Raw genomic sequence first — 20209 nt, 5'->3', positions numbered from 1 at the left:
AGGACTAGCAGATACCTGCTAATGTCTACTACTAGGGATATTCCCCAGTGGCATGAGGAAATTGTGCATGGACAATCCTTGTTAGGGAATGGCTTTTGCACGGGGGGTGGGGGTGAAGGTGGATCTTTTCTGCAAGATCTTGAAGTCTTTCTCATAATTCTTACCAATATCCTGTTCCTGGTTTGAATCACTTCTTCCAATTTTGGTCATTCCTTCCTACACAATTGAAACAAATCACAGTAAATGAAGTAATTCTTGAAAAGACTTTAGTACATTTTTATATTCTCCCTAATGCAACCTGTGGACTTTTACATTGTGTAAAATGTTTAGATTTGCTTACGCAAGGTCTCCTGATGTATTTATAAGAAATAAAGGTTTTAAATGGGACACTAGTGAATGAAGTTTGCTTTCTGCAAGCATGGACACATGTTTTACGCTGCAACTGGAAGTGCTCCACTGCTCAAATGCAAGCTTAAAAGGGCAACACAATCCCACAGCCCAGCATTTCATTCCAGGTCTTGTCTTGCTCTAAGCTGAAACACTGGACTTTGTAATGCTGTATGACATGACCCATTTTTCAGGCATTTCTGGTAAGGAGCTGTGCGTGTACCACCTTTAAGCTTACTGCATGGTTTGGAAGTAATTTACTCATTCGAAGGTCTCCATTTTCATTGAGAGTCTTACAAATGTCTCTCTTCACATCTTGGATTATTGCCAAATGCCATTTCCTCCCCTTCTGAGGTCATTACACTAACCTTGGGAGAAGGAGTCACCGTGGGGCTTCATGTAGCAGTGGGAGGGGGTGGGGAGATCCACAATCAGATCCACTCCTTCAAGGTTGGAGCTGTGTCTCCAGCCTCTGAAGAAATCTGCAGCATCCTAGGGCCCCTCAGATACTGTCTAGGGGGGCACAGGATTACTCTCATATAACAATTCACATTTCTTAGACTACTTAGCTGAATTTCAGCTTTTTGGGTGTTCTGAAAGCACCATGAACTTTTGGAGTAATGTTCTGAGTCCTCAATTTCTAGGGAGAGGTGTACAAATGTCCCATTTTCAGAATTGTTCTAGTAATCTAGATGTCTTAGATAGTACATGTGCCAAATTTTAGATCTCCAGCTAATCGGGAAGTACCCTAACAATTTTAATACTCATGAGAGGGTCAGTGAGGCCCAAACATCTCTGTATAGGAAGGAAATATATAGGATGCATTAATTTATTACATTTATATTTATTACATTTATATTTACATAATTACATTTACATTTATTACATTACCAGAGAAACATTCCAATACTATTATACCACACTTTTAGAGACTGCCTATTATCTGAATAGATATGAAATAGATGCCCCAAACTATCAAATAGAACATAGGATCAAAATACATTTTAAAATACTTTTAATACAATGAAGTACAAAATTCCAAAACTATATTCTGAGTCTAGGATCTAAAAATATTATTATCAGACCAATGCACTATTCTAATGCCTGTCTCCTGGCATAAGTGCATTTCAGAAGAAGGTATCATTTGATGTATAAAATCTCTTTTTAAGATCAATGAGTTAATTATCATAGATACATCTGAAACCAACCTTGAAAGAAGTAGAATAATACAATGCTGGGCTACAGTCTGGCATATAAGAGTTCTTAGTTCTTACTGAAATCAATGGAACCTAATAAGCAATCTAAATAATGAGCTGAATTGCAGCCTTCATCTTAATTTATTTCACTTGCATTGAAATAAATGAAGTAGACAGATTTGATTTCCAAATACAACAAATGAAGAAATAATTCTTGCTTAGAGCAATTTAAAGGCTAAAAAACTCATACCCTGCAAGAAGTGAAGTGAGCGAGTGAATGGAGGGGTAGTACAACAGAATAACAATAGTTATTAAATGTAGCAATGATGAATGAGTTACATTCATGGCAAGACTGACCATACCATTAGAAACAGTGAGAAAGGTGACTCAGGCACCAGGTGCTGGGATGGGGTAGTGGCAGCAGCCCCCCTAGCTGTTCCTTTTGAGCCTCTGGCTGTTCTCCTGTGTTGGCAGATAGATCCTTGTGTGCCACACAGCCTGCCCTGTGCTTCCCAAGCTAGCATGCTGCCCTCAGGTGTGGTGGAAGATGCTGTTCCATCCTGTGTTGAAGTAAGATTCAATGGCCAGTCTGATTAGCTTCTGTACATGGAACTGGAGGTTGTGTGTGTCTCCATCTTGTCTTTTGCCTTTGGCAAAATGCCTCTGTCTTGCTCATGTGTAGTGCTGTACTATGTTAGATTTCTCCAGAGCTTATATGAGGAAGAGAATTAGTTGCATTAATTTTGACAAACAGCTCAAGTAGGGAAGGCTATAAAGGTGGAAGAAGTTTGGTCAGAAGTAGCTCCTGCTTCTTAACATTATTGGCAGGCCCTTCAGCATCCCAACCAAATGTCCTTATGAGATATCATTCCCTCTTATAGTAAAAAGGGTGACCCTGTGCCAATCAGTAAAGCGACAGAATGGAGCCACCCACAAACAAAAGGGATCTTTTTGCTTATCAAGAACACCCAAGTATGCGGAAAAACATTGGCTTCCCTTCACCCCAAAAGCAGGCAATCCTGTCTCCAATAGGAAGACAGAGGACTGCACATGCATGCACCTCTCATGCTGCCATGGAAAGCTGGCAGCATGAGGGGCAGAATATCAACTATGTAAAGGAAAAACATTGCATTTTACCTTCTTGCTTCTCAGATGAAGGTAACAGACACCTGAATCTAAAAAAGGCAAAGCATAAAGAAAAGAAAAGGCAGCATCTAGAAGCAAAGAAAGAGGTACAAAGTTGTTAGTGCAGTGTAAATAAAATAGACAAGAGGGCGTAATGAGACTCCTGTTGGTGGGCATGCAAACAAGGCTTCCTTCTGTATAACTATATCTTTAGTCTCATCAGGCATTGTAAAAATGAGTAATATGCAAAAATAACTATTCTGCTGCACAGTCATTTTTTCTACTCTGTCAAAGCTCTTTCCTAGCCCAATAGACATCTTGTTGTCTTGGCAAACTAAGATAAGTATATTGGAAAGGGCTCAGGATGGGGGCAGTGGTAGCAGCCCCCTATCTGTTCCTTCTGAGCCTCTGGCTGTACCCCTATATAAGTATGTTGGAAAGGGCTTGGCTTTCTGTTTCAATGGGACACTTAGGTAGATGTATTTTATCTGGGCAAATATGGTATCCTGCACCAGTCCCAAACAATTGAAATGATATTCAATTATGAGGGCCTGTATGTGCCACAACTTTAAGATGAAAAAAGACCAATATTCATAAAGAATGTGCAACAAAACACATGAACACCAACATTCTTGGATCTTCATTGCTCTTTAAGAAGTAAGAGGACAGAGTAAGCGGAGTATCTGCAAGCAAATTATGTGAAATTATAGATATTTCTTGCCAGCTGAGATGAGATGATACTCCCAGGCTAGTTTTCAACAGCAGAAGTTAGTTTAGAAAAAGGAAAGAGAAGAGAATATGATATGTTAATGCACATTCCGCACACATTTCCTAAACTGGATTCCTTAATGGGAAATTTCAAAGGAAGCTGCTGGCTTCACAATTTCAGTAGAAAATTTCACAGAAACCCAACATAAAATGTAAGCTCTTACTATAATTTTCTTTCTAGAATACCTAGGAAGTTGAACACCAGCTTTAGATGTATAAATGAAAGATGGGGAGGTTACTTGTATTCCAGGAAAAATATTTATATAAAAATGTCATTATTAAAAGGCATAAACATTACTGTTTGCATCATGGCCTTTTCTTTTGAAGGTAATTACTATTTCTCACCCTTGCTTAAATAGTTTTCCAGTTATCTACAGATGAGAATATATTACAGTTCTCTTCTCCAGGTGGTGATGTGCACGTCCTTAGGAAACTGTTACTTACCATGTACTTTGTTAAGATAAAATTCCCATTAGTCATGTAATTAAACCAAAGTTCTCAAGTTCTATCAAAATGCTGAGAGCTATATATGAGAAGTATTAGGGAAATTGGCCTTTTTTTTTTTTTTTTGCATAGAAATCTTTTTTTACTGTTAAAAGAAATATCAATATTTCAAAAAAAGTAGTGCCTTTTTATTATTCAGTCTTCTTGCCCATGCCAGGACCCACAGAAAGCCAGTACTATATGAAGGAGAAGATATTATTGGGATGTTCATTATCTAAGCTTTCCCGTAAAAACATGTTTTTTCTGTTCTGCACAGTAATGATGACTAAGCCCAAAAATGATATCCTTCCTTTTTGTTTACCAGACATGAGTGGAAAATTAAGGTTAAGATGCACAATTTAGCAATGTAATCTTATATTTTATATTGGTGGAGTGTTATAGATTACATATGCTCTCAAAACATATTTAAACTCTACTTAAAGAAGAGTGCGATTTTTCTGATCTCACCATTCTGAAACTTCACATACTTTAAAATTATTTGTGCCCATATTAGCACTAGTAAACAAACATAGCAGATACAAGCTTTTCCTCTTTATTCATCATTATAGCAGTTAACATTTGAAAGCAAAAACCAAAATATATGGATTCCATCTCACCCTGAGATGATAGAGCACAACTCCAGTACTAAGGATATCATCATCCATGGCCATTAAATGAGGTAAACTGGTGTCTATCATCACTCCAGCTTTTTTCTTGTTGATATCCACACTGTATTCTTCCATGATAGCTTTCCTGTTTATCCACTTATCTGTCCAGTCTTTGGTCAGCTGGTCAATCTTTGGAGATGGTAAATGGGGAGGGGGGACAGTGCTTATTATAATAGTGTAATGTGATGCTTTTGTTTTACTGCAAGTAAGTGCAACATTATAAAAAGTACAAATTACTGTGATAGTTGCTGGGAAATAGCACCTATCTGCCTGTTTACTGATTGGGCTGTGGCACAGAAGCAACCAGCTGGTTTCACAGTACTCAAAACAGGTAGAAAAGTGGTGGCTAGCCAGATGGCCAAGTTACTTGATCTGCTCTGAGCAACTCCAGGAACCAAGCTGGAGTCAGAAGTTTTATAGATCCTGTTGGTTCCTTGTGTCACCTGATCCCTGCTAGGCTAAAAGCTGTAGTATTATTCCAACCTATTATTTCTAGTGGTGACATTGCAATGTAGCTGAGTTCTGACCAACAGTTTCCTCCACTTTCAAGTTTCAACAGTAGTACAAACAGTAAGCTGCCTGATCCTCATCGCCAGAGTTCCAAGTCTGAGACCCTGATGCCTTAGAGTGGCTTTCTCCATGTAGCTGTATGCATGGGATGGCCCACATGGGGGATTTTACAATGGGCCTTTAGGAATGATGTCTGCAGATTTGCTCCTTCTGAAAGCAAAGGTTTATAAAATAAGTGCCACAATCCCCATTGCACAGGTGTTGGGAAAATTATGAAGTGTACGCACCTTAATTTCATTTTGAAGAACTAATTCTGTTAGATTCCCTTCTTTGTCATCACTCCATGAAGGACTAGAATTCCTCTATGGAAACAAAATATGAAAGAGTTCTCAGTAATGTTTCCATATTCAAGATGAGGACAAATTACCTAACTTTAGGAAAGTGAAGCCAGAAGAACGTAAAGGATCAGGTCACGATTATGCTGTATTTGACAATGCATATATCCTTATGAAGCATTTCTAATCATAGTGGGTGATAGTTTGGGGGGGGGGGATTCATAGCTGTCCTTTCTTTCCAGAGCTGCAAGGACAACTGTCCCCTCTCCCCAGGATATGACAGGCAGACTTGACCAAAGTTTTTCTATTTCCATGAAGTTTCTGCAATTCTCTGAGATGGCTCAGCAGTTCTTTGTCATGTTGACTACGAAGCCATGGGATGCCAGGGCTGGCATCAGAAAGCAGATTCAGGATCCCTGTCTCTGTAGGCTGCTAAACTAAACTGAGATGTCAGTACCTGAAATATTGCTAATGCAGTGTAATGGCTGAACTAGATATGATGCCATTCACAAAACTAGCAATTGTGTGAATGGATTTTTAAAAGTAAATTGAAGGTATGGAGCCCCTAATCCAGGGCATCTAGTTTGGTACTAAGAGATCATTTTTTTAGGGTGCAATCTTATGCATGTTTAGACAGAAAAGAGTCCTACAACTCTCAGCATTCACCAGCCAGCCATGCTGGCTGATAGATACTGGGAGGTGTAGGACTTTTTTCTGTCTAGGTATGGATTGCATTCTACTCAATATAATATGACTTGGAGGTAAGGGACATGCCCCCCCCACAAAAAAAAGTTGTGCCATTGTCAAAACTGAAACAGCTTTGTTTTGTTTAACATTTTATATAGATACATACACAGATTTCTGTATCAGATCTGCATATATTCCTGGCTTTTCCTTTTGATGATTCCTTTGAATTCTAAGCAATTACTGTGACTGGTTGAATAATCTGCAACTCACGTCCTAAAGAGAAGTCATTACCCTCTTTGAGACATCTAGTTCTGAAACAGAGAATGGCTAAAATTTGCTTCCACAGCACAACTGTCTCATGTAGGGTTCAAAACAAGTAGTCTAAAGAGTATCCGGTCTTGCAAAATTGAATAAGCGCAGTATTCTGGTCGATAGATTGAGCTGAAGTTAAGAATCACATCAACTTTATAGTTTTGATTTAGTAAGCAACTAGAAACTATTCCAAATATATTAGGTATTTTGTTTTATGCTGGAGGGTTTTTTGGTGTGTGTGCTGGGAACAAATTACAGCTTGAGTAGGTAATTAATGAGATCATTTGAGCCCTATCTTCTTTAGTTCTAAATGTTAAATTATTTAAGTTCTAACGTATTTAACTTATTAACGGGGAGGACCTTCAGTGCTGGAGTGCATGCTTTGCATGGAGAAGGTCCCAGTTTTAATACCTGGAATCTCTAGTAAAAAGGATCTGGTATCAGCTGATGGAAAAGATTTCTGACTGAGACATTGGAGAATTTCTGTCACAGTAGGCAATACTGAGCTGGATGGACAAATAATATAGAACCTTGTGTAAGACAGCTTCCTGAATTCCTAATAAGATCAGATATAAGAAAAGGTGATACTTAAAATATATATTTGTATATATATCTAATGAACAGTTCATTTTTATTCCATTTAGATAAACATTTCTACACACCAGCTCAAAGCTCATCAGCATAGCCTTCAATCTATCTATTTCTTCTCGTAGTTCTCTGATCAGCTTCACATTCGCATCCTGAAAAAGTAGAGGACAAACATTCTTTTAAAAACTATGTGGGAGTATGAAAATAATTGATTTCATACAAATAGTTCTAAAAGAAATCTACTGGATGTATCCTGGTGTAACTGTTCCATACATTTTGGCTTACCAATTATTTGGGGGTGGAGGGTGGGGATGATGGATTTCATGCTGAGTTCATACTTCGCCTACTGTACAGAGTACCTACTTAAATCTCCTCCTTCACTCTCTGTTAAAACTCAAACCATGATGATACTGGATGCAAGCATGTGCACTCGTAAGTAAGTATGTGATGAATACATACCTTATGTATAAGGGATTGGAACTAAAATGCCACACAGAAAGAACTATTTAAAAAGTTAAAATATTATTTTAAAAGGTAATATATACATAAACAAGCAGGAGACAATAATGCTGTGACCCCCTTAGAGATTTTCAGTGCAATCCTACCCATATATACTCAAAAGTAAGTAAAACTAAATTTCATGGGGCTTAATCCAAAGTATAAGGATATAGGATTGCAGCTTTATCTATTGTGCTTTTGCATGCGCTTTTGTAAGTGACACACTGCTTTACCTGATATATGGACAAAAATGGTTAATAAGAAGGGATAAAACAACAGCAAGTTAGCTCACCTCATTTACTCGGGGTTTGTTAATAATGTTTTTGGCATTTGAGGCATATCGCAATGTACTCATGGTCTCATTGTAACAAGAGTTTGCAGGAGAGATAGCTACAAATGAAAAAAAAGTTATTTAAAGAGATTTAAAATGCTGCATAGATAATATTTTGATTGCAAAAGCCCATTACAGTTTTTATTCCACCAGACAAGAACCACATATAATATATATACTTTTTGATGCCTGCAGATGATCAAAGACAGAAATTCTGTCAAGGACAGCAACTGAGGTATTCAGCAAGATAGGAGATAACTGTGTTCCCCCAACTGCCTCTCCACAAAACCCTCAATGGTCTTTCCCAAGGCCAAGCACTAAGTCCTTGGCTAAACAGGGATTTGAAGCCAAATCTTAGGTAGTCAGGGTGTTTCCAGAAGGAGGGCTCCTTCTACCAATCAAAAACCATTGTACACCTATTCCATCTTTTCTTCTTTAACATTTTTTAAGGAAGAAAAAATATGGAAGAAAAAAGATGGAAATGGTGAGAAAACACAGGAGGGTTACAAATTGAAGACAACATCAGTAAAATTCCAGGAACGAGACAGGGCCATTCCACAATAATAGCCTTGTCTGGAAGCACCCTCATTTTACACTAGCGAATGGATCCAGCCTCACACGGGTGGGAATAGCCCATACGTTGATACAATGAAAGCTGCAAGCAAACTTACACAGCTGTTAAGACATCGTGCCTGCCCTGTCTGAATGAAGCCACATGTGTTGGCATCCCTAGGCATGGCCCCTGCCATGGTGCACCCCTATAGCCCCTGAGGGAGAGGTCTTTCACTCCATTTCCTTGAGTGGAGGCTGCCCCACTGCAGGGGAGAGGGAGCAGGCATATAACTCTGTCCCTCAGCCTACAAAATCACCCTTAGTTTGATACAGTGAAGCCTTCAAGGAAGCCTATGCAGCTGAGAGCTGGACACATTGTGCCTACCCCATCCAAGTGAAGCCAACACATGCTGGCACCACTAGGCACAGCCCCTGTTAGGTGGACCTCTGTAGCCACTTAATGGAGAAGTCTGTTCACTCCATTTCCCAGGGGGGCGGGGGGCAAGCATATAACTCTGTGCCTTAGCCTACTAATCTCCCATGGTTTCAACAGTATAGACTGGTTAGGGAAGTCTGCCCCTAGTGACTGAAGATATTATTGCAGACTTCAATGAGACAAACACATTTAAATTGATTATTAATTAATGTGTTTTTTAAAAAACAAAATAACCTCAAGGCACACACACCTAGAGTCCCCTTAGCATGCATGCCAGATTTTAGGTGTCAAAGGGTACAATCCTATGCATGTTTAGACAGAAAAATGTTCAACACCTCAGTATTGGGAGGGTACTGATGCACTTGTGTCCTGTTTGTGGGTTCCCGGTCAACAGCTGGTTGACCACTGTGTGACCAGAATGCTGGACTAAATGAACCCTTGTCTGATCCTGCATGGCTCTTCTTATGAGTTGCACAACTTTTTTCTGTCTAAACATTATAGGATTGCACCATACGTTTCATGACTATGGTGGTGACAGACAGACACATATCCTCTTTTATTATTATAGATTGGGACACTATAAAGCACCTTTGAGCCTCTCACTGTTTATTAGTTACATGTGAATGTTGTTAATTCAGAATATATCACAGAAAAAAATGTAAATTTTTGACAAAGTATGTTTTGTTGAAAATATAGATTATCGTGGATGACCTTCCTTTGGGGTAGAGGTTCACAACACAAGCCTCAGGGCCAAGCAGCACATTACTCTGATGATGTAGCTAGCAGCTATGTCTTCCTTACTCTAAAGTAAATGCAGGGCCCGCAAACCAGACTGGGACCCTAGTGTGGCATCAGGCCCCTGCGCTTATTTTAAAGTAAGAAAGTTGTAGTTCCTAATTATATCTTCAAAGTAATGCACAGTTTGGGTCTTAGTGTTCAGTCTCCCTAGAAACAGACAGTCAAACAACCAGACAAGGAACCTACAAGCACAGATGGATGGTTTATAAGAGCTTAGGTACAAGCTGTGCCCATACCTAGGAAAGTCAGACCTGGCCATTGGTGACACATGCCTTAATTACACTGAATTACCATGTTATAGAGACCATGTTGCAGTAAGTGTTTCTGGAAAATTTAGTTGATCTAGAATGTGGCAAAAAAGGTCTTGATGGGCACACTGCCTTGAGAGCACATGTCACTGATTTTACGGCAGCTGCACTATCCTCCAGTTAATCTCTGGGCAAAAGTTAAGGCACTGGTTGTTACCTGTACAGCCCTAAATAGCTTGGAAACATTATACCTAAAGGGCTGCCTCTTCCTATATGAGCCTGCCTTCTCTTTAAGAATGGCGGGGATGGCTCTTCTCCACATCCTATTGATAGCAGCAACATGACTGGCTGGGACATGGGAGGAAGTCTTCTCTATGGCAGTACTAAATTATGGAAATCCTTGTCTTGAGAGGTCTGTTTGGCCTCCTCTCTCTTGACCTTCTGTCGCCTAGCCAAGACATTTTTTGTTATAGACATTTGGTCTGTTGGGTTGATGAGTTATTAACAGACTGCTTCATTTCTTGCTTTTATTGTATTGCTAACGTTTTATGAATGGATTTAGCTTTTGTTTTTAAAATGTTGTTAGCTGCCCTGAGTACAACAGACTCTAACAGAAGGGTGGCATATAAACCTGTTCAAATACTGAAATAAATTGTGGTGTTCTCAACAGAAGCAATAGAAAGATGTAAAATGCAGTTCCACATCCATATTTATATGTACACTGTGGCAGACAGCCATTGCTCAACTAGAGTTCTACATTGCTCTATGCTGTGCATATCTGAAAGAGGTATGGCCTTATATGTATTTCTGAAAATGAGCTTCCTCCTTAGGAGAACAATGTTTGTTACTGAGGAGCTCCCTTCTAAAAGATCCATGTTACATGGAGTTGTGGATACAAATCAAAGCTAATGGAAGGTTTTGCATGTTCACTGTAGAACAGCATTAACTGAAAAGTTTCATCTCTGAAAAAGAGCTATCTTCCTGTAACAGCTAGTTTTGTAAAACTAGTAAGGCCCAGAGTGTCTTCAGTATGCTATGCTTTGTATTTAGCCAATATGTTGCTGCTCAAACTGTGGTGCTGGAGAAGACTGTTACGAGTCCCCTGGACTGCAAGGAGGTCAAATTAGTCCATCCTAAAGGAAATCAACCCTGACTGCTCATTGGAAGGACAGATACTGAAGCTGAAGCTCAAATATTTTGGCCACCTAATGCAAAGAGAAAACTCTCTGGAAAAGACCCTGATGCTGGGAAAGATTGAAGGCAAAAGGAGAAGGGGACGGCAGAAGATGAGATGGCTAGATAGCATCACTGATGCAATTACTATGGACTTGAGCACGCTCCGGGAGAGAGCGCAGGACAGGAAGGCCTGGCGTGCTATGGTCCAAGGCGTCACGAAGAGTCGGACACGACTGAACAACAAACATGGTAATATGATATTAATCCAGATTCACACTTCTCAGATTTTGCATTCACATTAGAGACTGATTAGAAGAAAAGTCCTCCATTACTCAAAGAATCACACTGTATACCACCCCCCAAATACACACTTTTTATTTTGAAGTTAAGCACTGAAGCTTCAAAGGTTCAAAACATACCACTTAGCATCCTAATAAAACATGAAAGGAAATCAGAACCTTGAACTTACTTGCAATCATAATGGTCTTGGAATTGCCACCCAGACTGTCCTTCAGAAGCCAAGTGAGAATGGAGTCACGGTATGGAATATAAGCTTGACGCTTGTGGATGCTGATACTGGCTCCACAATTATTGTCTGAATGGCTGCTGTCCACTTCACTAGCTATGCTGTTTATGCTCTGGCAACTGCTGAACATCTGAGAGTTTTGAGCTAAGAGAGGAAAACAACAACAGTTCATGACACGCAATAAATATACATCACTTACGGAAGATCCAGAGATCTTTATCCAATGTAGCACTTGTATCACTGGGATACTGAAACTGCCCAGAAATAAAACCCTGATGTTTTGTCACTGGGTAAATATGATCCTTCTACCAGATACTGCCAACATTGCAAGTGGGTTCCTGAGTGGAACATGGTTTGTGTCAGTATTGCCAGAAACATGAGTGATAATAGATTACACAATTTTTTGTTCCACCTCATTTTATTTATTTATTTGTTTGTTTGTTTGTTTATTTATTTGATTTATTAGCTGCCCATATGGCCGGCTACCCAGTGACTCTACCTCATAATTGATGGGTTTTTTTAAGTTATTTATTAGATTCTGTGACCCCCATGTTTTATAGCTCCCATGCAAGAGCATTTATCCAACAATATTTTGAAATGGGAGGTGGCAGCTCACTCTTGAATTAGCCATTGATAGTTGGAGTCAGCAGATAGCTTACCCTCAGCCCCAACTCCCGTCAGCAGCTATGTGCTCTTAGGTTCCTGCACCAGCGCACATTGTCCTATAGATGTGTTTGTCTTTTAAAAAGGCTGAAAGTAGCATGGATGTCCCCTCCACAGAAAGGCTATTTCCACCCAGTTTATGTGGACTAAAAACTATGCTACTGGGGGCATGCATTGAGTGTCTAGAAAAGTCTCCAGCCCAAATGGGAACTTCTTGTTCTGTGTACGGTGATCTCATTATCCTCAGTTCTGTTAACAAAGGTACTTTATATCAACATTATGGCCATTTTCTCATACAAAATATTTCATGTTATCCTCTGCTAAGCTGAAGTTGTTTCCCTTTGTAAACTACTGAAATATAATATTGTACATTTCACTTCATCAATTCATATTGCCAAGTTAGAAAACAAAGAAGCATCATGATTCATAGTGAAATTCAGTATGGTAATTTGTATTGTAGCATTATGTCTAGCTATTGTTCAAATAAAATGTAATATTATTTATACCTAAGGCAGAGATGACAATTCCAAGAGTAACCAATGATTTGTTAATGTTGGCACCTTCTGTGATCCGATCTTTGCAGTAACTAGGATCAGCCCTTTCACTGAAACACACAGTAAAAAGGGGTTAATAAGTAATATGGCTCCAAGGAAAGTAACAACAGTCAAAAGCCACCAATATAAAATCAAACAATGAAAGCCAAATAAAGACCTAACCAACTCTCAAACATTTAAAATACTAGCCGGCTCTCATCAGTAACAAAAGACAGTCCTAAAAGGAAGATTTTCATTTCTAGAAGATGTTCAGCTTTAAACTTAGGCAAGAAGGAACAAGGAAGCAATTTCCTAATTATGGAGCTGCAACTTGAAAACTGCTTTCCACAAGCCACATCTGTGGGCTGAGACAGGGGTGAAGAACCCGTGGCTGATGAAGTTGGACTCCAAATCCCATCAACCAATGGCCAGGTATGGTGGGAGTTGTAGTCCAACAATATTTTGAGGGCCACAGGCTGCCCAGCCCTGGCGCCTTATGGGGGATTTCTCCTCCCAGTCCTGCCACCACATATGGGGAAACCATTCCTTCACTGGGCAGTCCTACCTAGGGGGTTTCTTATTTTTAACAAATGCTTATATTTAAAGGCCTAAGTAACTCTCTGCCACTATAACTCAGAGTTCCACAAGTTGACCCTTTTCCATCGCCACCCATTATCTTATTTATTTATCTCATTATTTCAAGAGCCAGTGAGGTGTAGTGGCAAGAGTGTTGGACTAGGAGCTGGGAGATCCGGGTTCTAGTCCCCACTCAGCCATGGAAGCTCACTGGATGACTTTGGGCCAGTCACAGACTCTCAGCCCAACCCACCTCACAGGGTTGTTGTTGTGAGGATAAAATGGAGAGGAGGAGGATAATGTAAGCCGCCTTGGGTTCCTTGCAAGAGGAAAAAAGGCGGGGTATAAATGCAATAAATAAATAAATCTGAGAATACCTCCTAGTAGCTTGGTATAAGAAGCTTAGGCACAAGATGGGCACCAACACTAGAGACAAGATGAATTATTAAACAAGTTAATTTATTAAAGGGATATTTTGTACAGAAGGGAATACTAATATTTACTTTGGCATTTTTAAAAGAATGATTGTTGACACTTCTTGAGCAATCAAGAAACACTGTTGTTAATAGAAGCCTTTAATGACTTCTTTTACTTCAGATCAAATTCCCTAAACCTCCACCCCAGCCAAATGCACTCCCAACCAGGTCCAGCTCTTGGGTACAATCTTCCTCTGACATCAGAGTGCCTCATGTTGTGCTATTGGTGGCTTGGACAGTCTATCTGGATTTTTACTGCCTGCTTGAGTAATCTTCTTCTGGCAACATCTTAGGGCAGCAGCCCCCGCACAACCCAGCTACCTGCTCCCTATTCCTGATCTTCACTAGCCATGTATGGTTATTCCACAGAGAAGGAATAGCTTAATATTCAGGCCTTAGCTATTCAGTTTCTCCTCTGCTTTCTCCTAGTCCATCTAAAACAAGTCCCCCCAACCAAAAGACCTTCTCTCTCTCCCCACCCCCACCCTAAATCCTCAACTGTCAATATCCAACTGCTCTTTTCCACCTAGCTAGAATCCCCAGCCAATCAGAAGTGAATTTACCTGATCCAGTCCCCATCTATATATTCACAGCAATTATCTCTCTCTCTCCCTTCAGAACATCACCAAGCAGCTACTATTAAAACAGGCCTTCAACACAGTAACACTAGGGCTCAGGTCTACCCACATACATTATAGCCTCTCAGAGGTCACACAGAGTATTTACAGAACATCAACAATTATTTACGTGGCATTTCTTCACAGGCTTCTTCATTCATTATATGGAGATAGTATTCCTTCTTTTATACATTTATAAGTGAACTGACATAATTTGCACTTTCTGGACTAATATGCAGATTGGAACACAGTTATCCAGTTAATTTTGCAATGCAGTTCTCAACTCAAACAGTGTGTATAATTTTTGTGTGGTTTAAAAAAAAATACACAGACTGATGCAAAACAGGACAGAACAGACTTTATGATTGATTACACACAAAACTGAGATCGACCAGAAGTTCATCCATCCCTACTTAATATTCAAACCAAGTGTCTTCTGTCAATGAATTAATATTAAAAAGAGCTGTATTTATTATTTATTGCATTGCTGTCTTATTTTTGTACATTCTTACATATCTTAAAGATATAGTCATCACTGTCGCACAACCTTGTGGAGGAGCTTTTCAGGGGGCACAGGGGGCTCCAGCGAGAATTGATGTAGATGGTTTCCCTTCCTCCAGAGAGAGACAGAGGGATCTGTGGGTGAATTCTGCCCATGGGCAGTCTGAAGCCACACACACATGTATGTTGTGTTCTTGTTCATGGCTCTAGCTGACCTGGGACAGGAACGTAGTGCTGTTTGGGGCTCACAGATAGGAAATGGGAAGGTTTCAAGAGGAGGAAAAGGCTAAATTTTGAACCTGGTTGCCATTCCTGAACCTGAAAATTTTATTGTTATATGGAATGGGGAGGGGGTGAGAGAATGAGAAAGGGGAGGGTGTTCGTCCTAAAATCTCCTCATATAATGTGGAAAGGGGAGAAACGTCATGTCAGGCATCCATCCTATCCGAAGAACCCTTTCAAGGACATTATAATAGGCTTCTAGGGGCTTAATCAAGCCAGTTCTGCCCCTCCATTTGAAAAAAAATTATCAGCTTTAACAATCCATACCTCAAATTCCCCTCAACATTTTGTAGATCCCAGACATCACTGAGAATAGGTCCTTGTCAGGCCACATTCAATTTATAAACCTTTATATTTCTGCAGACCAAGGGAGTCCCCCAACTATGCAGAAGCCTCTACCTTATTTGAAGGCAGTCGCATTTTGCTTCCAAGTTGATAGGCACTTGGCCCCCCCAGGTTTGTTATTAGAGGGGATGATAATCACCCAGTTCGCACAATCAAAACAAGTCACCATGGCTTAAATAAGACATAATAGCTTGTTTTAATCCCCCTCAAACAAGCCATGCTGCCCAGGTTCAGACATGGCAAGCTGCACCCAGGTGGGTATTTATTTATTTATTTAAAATATTTCTTGGCCGCCTTTCAGGGCAGAAGCCCTTCCAAGGCATCTTACAGCAATAATATACATAAAAACAGTTAAAACAGTTAATTAGGGAAATGGTGCCTGGCACACACCAGGGATTAGTATATGCCACTATGGCTTGTTTGATCATGAGAACTGCCCCAATATCTCCCTGAACTCTCTCTCCGTCTGTCCCAATTGCTTTCATTTATCCTCAACAGATTAAAGTGCACGTGTCTCTTCAATTTTACTTAAAATAATGTACATGTACTTCCTTCAAAATGGCCTGTGTATGCCCACTAGGAGGCACAAGCATTCCAAAGCATGCCTTTTCAGTTCATCTTGCTAACCCTAGTATTAAACTAACAGGAACGTATTCCTATGTATGATGTACAGTAAACACACTTTTACTGAATCCATTTTAGTATTGGATACAAGTCTTATGAAATCCATTTCTTCTTCTTCCTTTGCCTCCCGTTTCTCCCCAAGGTCACATGACTGACAATTCTAGCTTAATTTCCTTGCTTTCACTGTACAGTTATAAACAATGTCAGAATGGAGTTTATGAAAAGTAAAATTTGTAATATGGCATCTATCAGTTTACAGCTGTGGTTTTCAAATTGTGTTCTGGAGGACCCTGAAACCATGAGAAGGTCAGTAACAGTTGGCAAGCTTCCTTGAAAGATACCCTGCACACAGATATTGATTTTCCCTTCCACTGAAGCTGCAGGATTATGCTGAAGGCATTACAGGTTTGGTGCCTCTGCCCACTAGCCTGTGTGAACAGAATGCTTTAAACATGCTCCAGAATCATGTGTAACATACAGAAGTTCCATGGCCAATAAGTAAATGTGGAAATTGTTCTGAAAGCAAGACAATTTAGTAACAACTGCTTGATTCAATGCTATGTCAGGAATCAAATTATTACCTGCCTGCAAGGTCCACTAAGTTGATCTTGCTTGCAATTTCAGAGGGCAGATTGTTCTCTAGTATAGCCTGAAAGGAAATTAATGTAAGTATTAGAATAATTCGTATGAATACAAACAAAATTATTCTCACATGTGTATGATATTTTTATTTTTCCTGGATTCTCCAAGAAGATTACAAAGCAGCTGTAGGTTCAGCATAAGACCTGCTAAATGATGTGCCAAAACCAGTCCTCCAGTTCATGTCCACTAGCATGCAAGATTTTACCACACTGAAACACCATCTGACACAAGAATATATGCCATGTCCTTTACAACAATGAGATCCTTATACAGAGCTTCAGTGAATTGTACAATCATAATGTGTGCTAGTCTAAGGAGCACTTTAAAATGGCTGAAAAGCTAAAGCTTTCCATCAGGTATATAGGTTAGGGCCTTTGGCAGCCCACTGGGTGTGGAGGAAGATGGAGAGAGAAAGGGACAGAGCAAGAAGAGGGGAAGGACGTCAAAGAGAGAGAGAAAGAGACAAGGGAGTGCCACACCCACTTTTGGCTTTGGCCCTACCCACTACTGGCATACAGCCCACGACAGATTACCTGAGGGAATATGGCTCTTAACTTTAAAAAAATCTTCTCCAGCCCTGTTTTAAGAAATGACTAGAATCTACATGTAGACTAGGAGGTCCCATTGAAATAAACTAGTTTTATGAGCTTCCAACTAGTTTGATACTGTGGCCTAATTGTTCAGAACAAAGCCTATAAGCATTGTTTTTATGTGTTTCAAAAATGCTTGAATAGAAAATGGGACTAACTTGAGTATATTGGATGGTGAAGATGGCATGAGATCTGCTGCTGGCATCATGAATATGTGTAGCTGCTGTAATTCTACACACAAGAAAAAGCAGAGTTAATATTTCATTTTCTGTGAGGCAAGTAAAACCCAGGGATATGCAAAAACCGAAGTATCAAGTTAACACACCATAGTCCAAAGAAAGATTTAGATTGGGGGTTACTAGTGTTGCCAGCTATGAATGTCTCTGGATCTACTCTTGGGTCCAGATGTGAAAGCACATTCCATCAAATGATTAATTTGTGCACAATCACATGCCTTTCTGCATGCTGGTACTTCTGGATTGCACATATACAAAACCTAAATAAATATGTTTCTAAGGATAGGATCTTTTAAAAGCTATGATGTTCAAACATGGAACCAAAGTTCTTAGGTTTTAATGTTTTATGCATTTAATGACCATTTTATTGCCTTGTCCTATGCTGCCACTTTGCTGGACATACATACATAAATATTGTTGTGGCTTTGGATGTTACTAGTATGGAAGAGCTCCTGCATCTCCTGCCATGGTGAGATGCACAGGCTTCCAATGCAAGGACAGCTTGTGCCTCTTACTGAGCATGGGTGGAAATACAATATCTAACTTCAAGTGTTACTAGTAAGCAGCACAGAGAAGAGAACATGGAAGTCACTTGCACTTTCTCCCTCACAACATCCAAAGCCACCCACAGTTACATTATTTATCTCAATTGTCCATGACACCCATTTATTGGCATCATAGTAAACCATCTGCTTTTCCTCCTATATGGGCTTGTCTTAGTATATTGTGCACAGGATATTCTTCTTGGTTTTTCCATAAGCATGCGTTTGCTTTAGGTATGTGCCTGTTACTTTATTGACTTTTGATTTATTTGGATTATTTAGTTTTTGTGTTACTTATCCTTTTCACAGAGGTCATTGACCATCTGGAAATGTTTTTTATATTTTATGAATTCTAGTAGACCGTAAGTCCAATTGGGCCATAGGTCCACGTGGAACCATGTGGTTCTCTTAGAGTTATGGTCAGTAATTTGCTTTTAGTTTTTACATTTAAGTAGTACACAGATAAATCCAAGTTTGAAGCCAAAATGCTTTGCTTGAACACTTATAAACACTTAGGGCAGGATCCAACGGAGGCCTTCCACACATGGCTAGCCCTCTCCAGTCCAAGTGCATGCACAGTCCCTCCCACTGATGGCTGTGATATAGTGCTTCTGGGGGGCTGGCTGGGTCAGCTGTGTGGGCACCGGGACTGGAAGGGGTTGGCCATACACAGAAGGCCCCCACATTAGATCCTGCCCTGTAGGGTTGTCTATTTTGGATCTCAGGCAGTATTAGAGAAATCTGCTGCAGATGTCAATGAAGCTGGAAGAATCCGACCTGTGGAGTTTGCAATGGACTGCCCCTGCTTACCTGCACGTCCTCCAGATTTCATGCAGCACGGCTCTCCGGCTTCATAAAAGGCGAGATAGGCTAACAGCAGCTGCCATTAGCCTATTGTGGGGAAATTATGGCTGTAATTGGCCATAACATTTTAAGTCATTTGCAGCCGTAAAGCACTTCCTTCTACCTAAACTGCAGCTGCAGACTATACTACTGTATTACCATAAACTATACAACTATAACCAAAATTGACTTAAGGTGCTTCCAGACAGATGGCTCCTAACATTAACAATCAAAAGGCATTGTGCAGATATTCCATTTTTTCTTCCTTAATTGTTTTTTTTTCTGATAAGAAAGAAGATGGAAGAAGCAATAGGACAACATGGGAACATTACAAATGGAAGACAAGACATCCGGACTCCCTATAAAATTCTGTGAATGATGCAGTGTGACTGCACAATAAAGGCCACATCTCAAAGCACCTTGAATCATGTTATGTTGTCATGCATTCTATCTTATGGTATAATGATCCCAAAATATATGAACACTGTAAAATTCAGTATAGGAATTTTAACTGAAACACATCTTTCAGAGCCTATAGAAGAACAGTAGTTAAAACAAACATGTCTAAAACTGAATTGTCCTCAGAACCTATTTTATTATAACTGAATTTGGAAGTATTCATGTTTTCAGTACAATCAAGGCTAGATAGTACTAAAATATTATCATGATTGTCTAGAAAATAACTAGGAGTCTAATGTCCTTGAAAGTATTAACAATTCTTCTCCAAGATGTATAATAATATGGCTGGAGAAATCAATATAAATAAGGAACTAAGATGTTTTGGGGGATTTTAACACAAAATACCTGTTTGCTATTCCTTCTTCGAGAAGTCCAACTACTTGTTTGTAGTCTGTAACTACATGTTGAGAAAGCCCTGGAAGAGATTTTAAAAATAAAGGCCAGTAGTTAACAGAATGTTCTTCCTGCTGTTTAGGCCTAATATAGTCAGGATCTAAAGAACCCATGCAAAAGTGGAAAGCACTTCTGTATGTGCGGTGGTGTATTTGTGCATGTGTGTGGCGGAGGGGATGTTGCCAATTTTCCATTATGGTCACACTGTGTTCTACTGCATCAAATCCCATTCCAGAGGGTCTCCTGACCTTTAGGAACAGCTT

The 20209-nt window shown here is 39.7% G+C and overlaps 1 protein-coding gene across 1 annotated transcript in view; it reads right to left on the bottom strand.

The window, feature by feature from the left end:
• Window positions 1–20209, bottom strand: part of STARD9 (StAR related lipid transfer domain containing 9) — a 173519-nt gene that overhangs the window by 61066 nt on the left and 92244 nt on the right. Inside the window, exons 8-17 of the mRNA XM_084846678.1 lie at window positions 19899–19968; window positions 17632–17704; window positions 16823–16890; window positions 12794–12891; window positions 11568–11768; window positions 7850–7947; window positions 7134–7211; window positions 5425–5499; window positions 4577–4756; window positions 165–216 (exon numbers count right to left, since the gene is read on the bottom strand). Of these exons, the coding sequence (XP_084702804.1) occupies window positions 165–216; window positions 4577–4756; window positions 5425–5499; window positions 7134–7211; window positions 7850–7947; window positions 11568–11768; window positions 12794–12891; window positions 16823–16890; window positions 17632–17704; window positions 19899–19968 (993 nt within the window). The remainder of the gene's footprint in view (window positions 1–164; window positions 217–4576; window positions 4757–5424; window positions 5500–7133; window positions 7212–7849; window positions 7948–11567; window positions 11769–12793; window positions 12892–16822; window positions 16891–17631; window positions 17705–19898; window positions 19969–20209) is intronic.

The sequence above is a fragment of the Heloderma suspectum genome, chromosome 1, assembly GCF_057233095.1.
Source record: "Heloderma suspectum isolate Gila_16-S chromosome 1, 16-S_ref, whole genome shotgun sequence".
NCBI lineage: Eukaryota > Metazoa > Chordata > Lepidosauria > Squamata > Helodermatidae > Heloderma > Heloderma suspectum.
The sequence above is the reverse complement of the archived record's forward strand: the minus strand, read 5'-3'. Positions and strand labels throughout refer to the sequence as shown.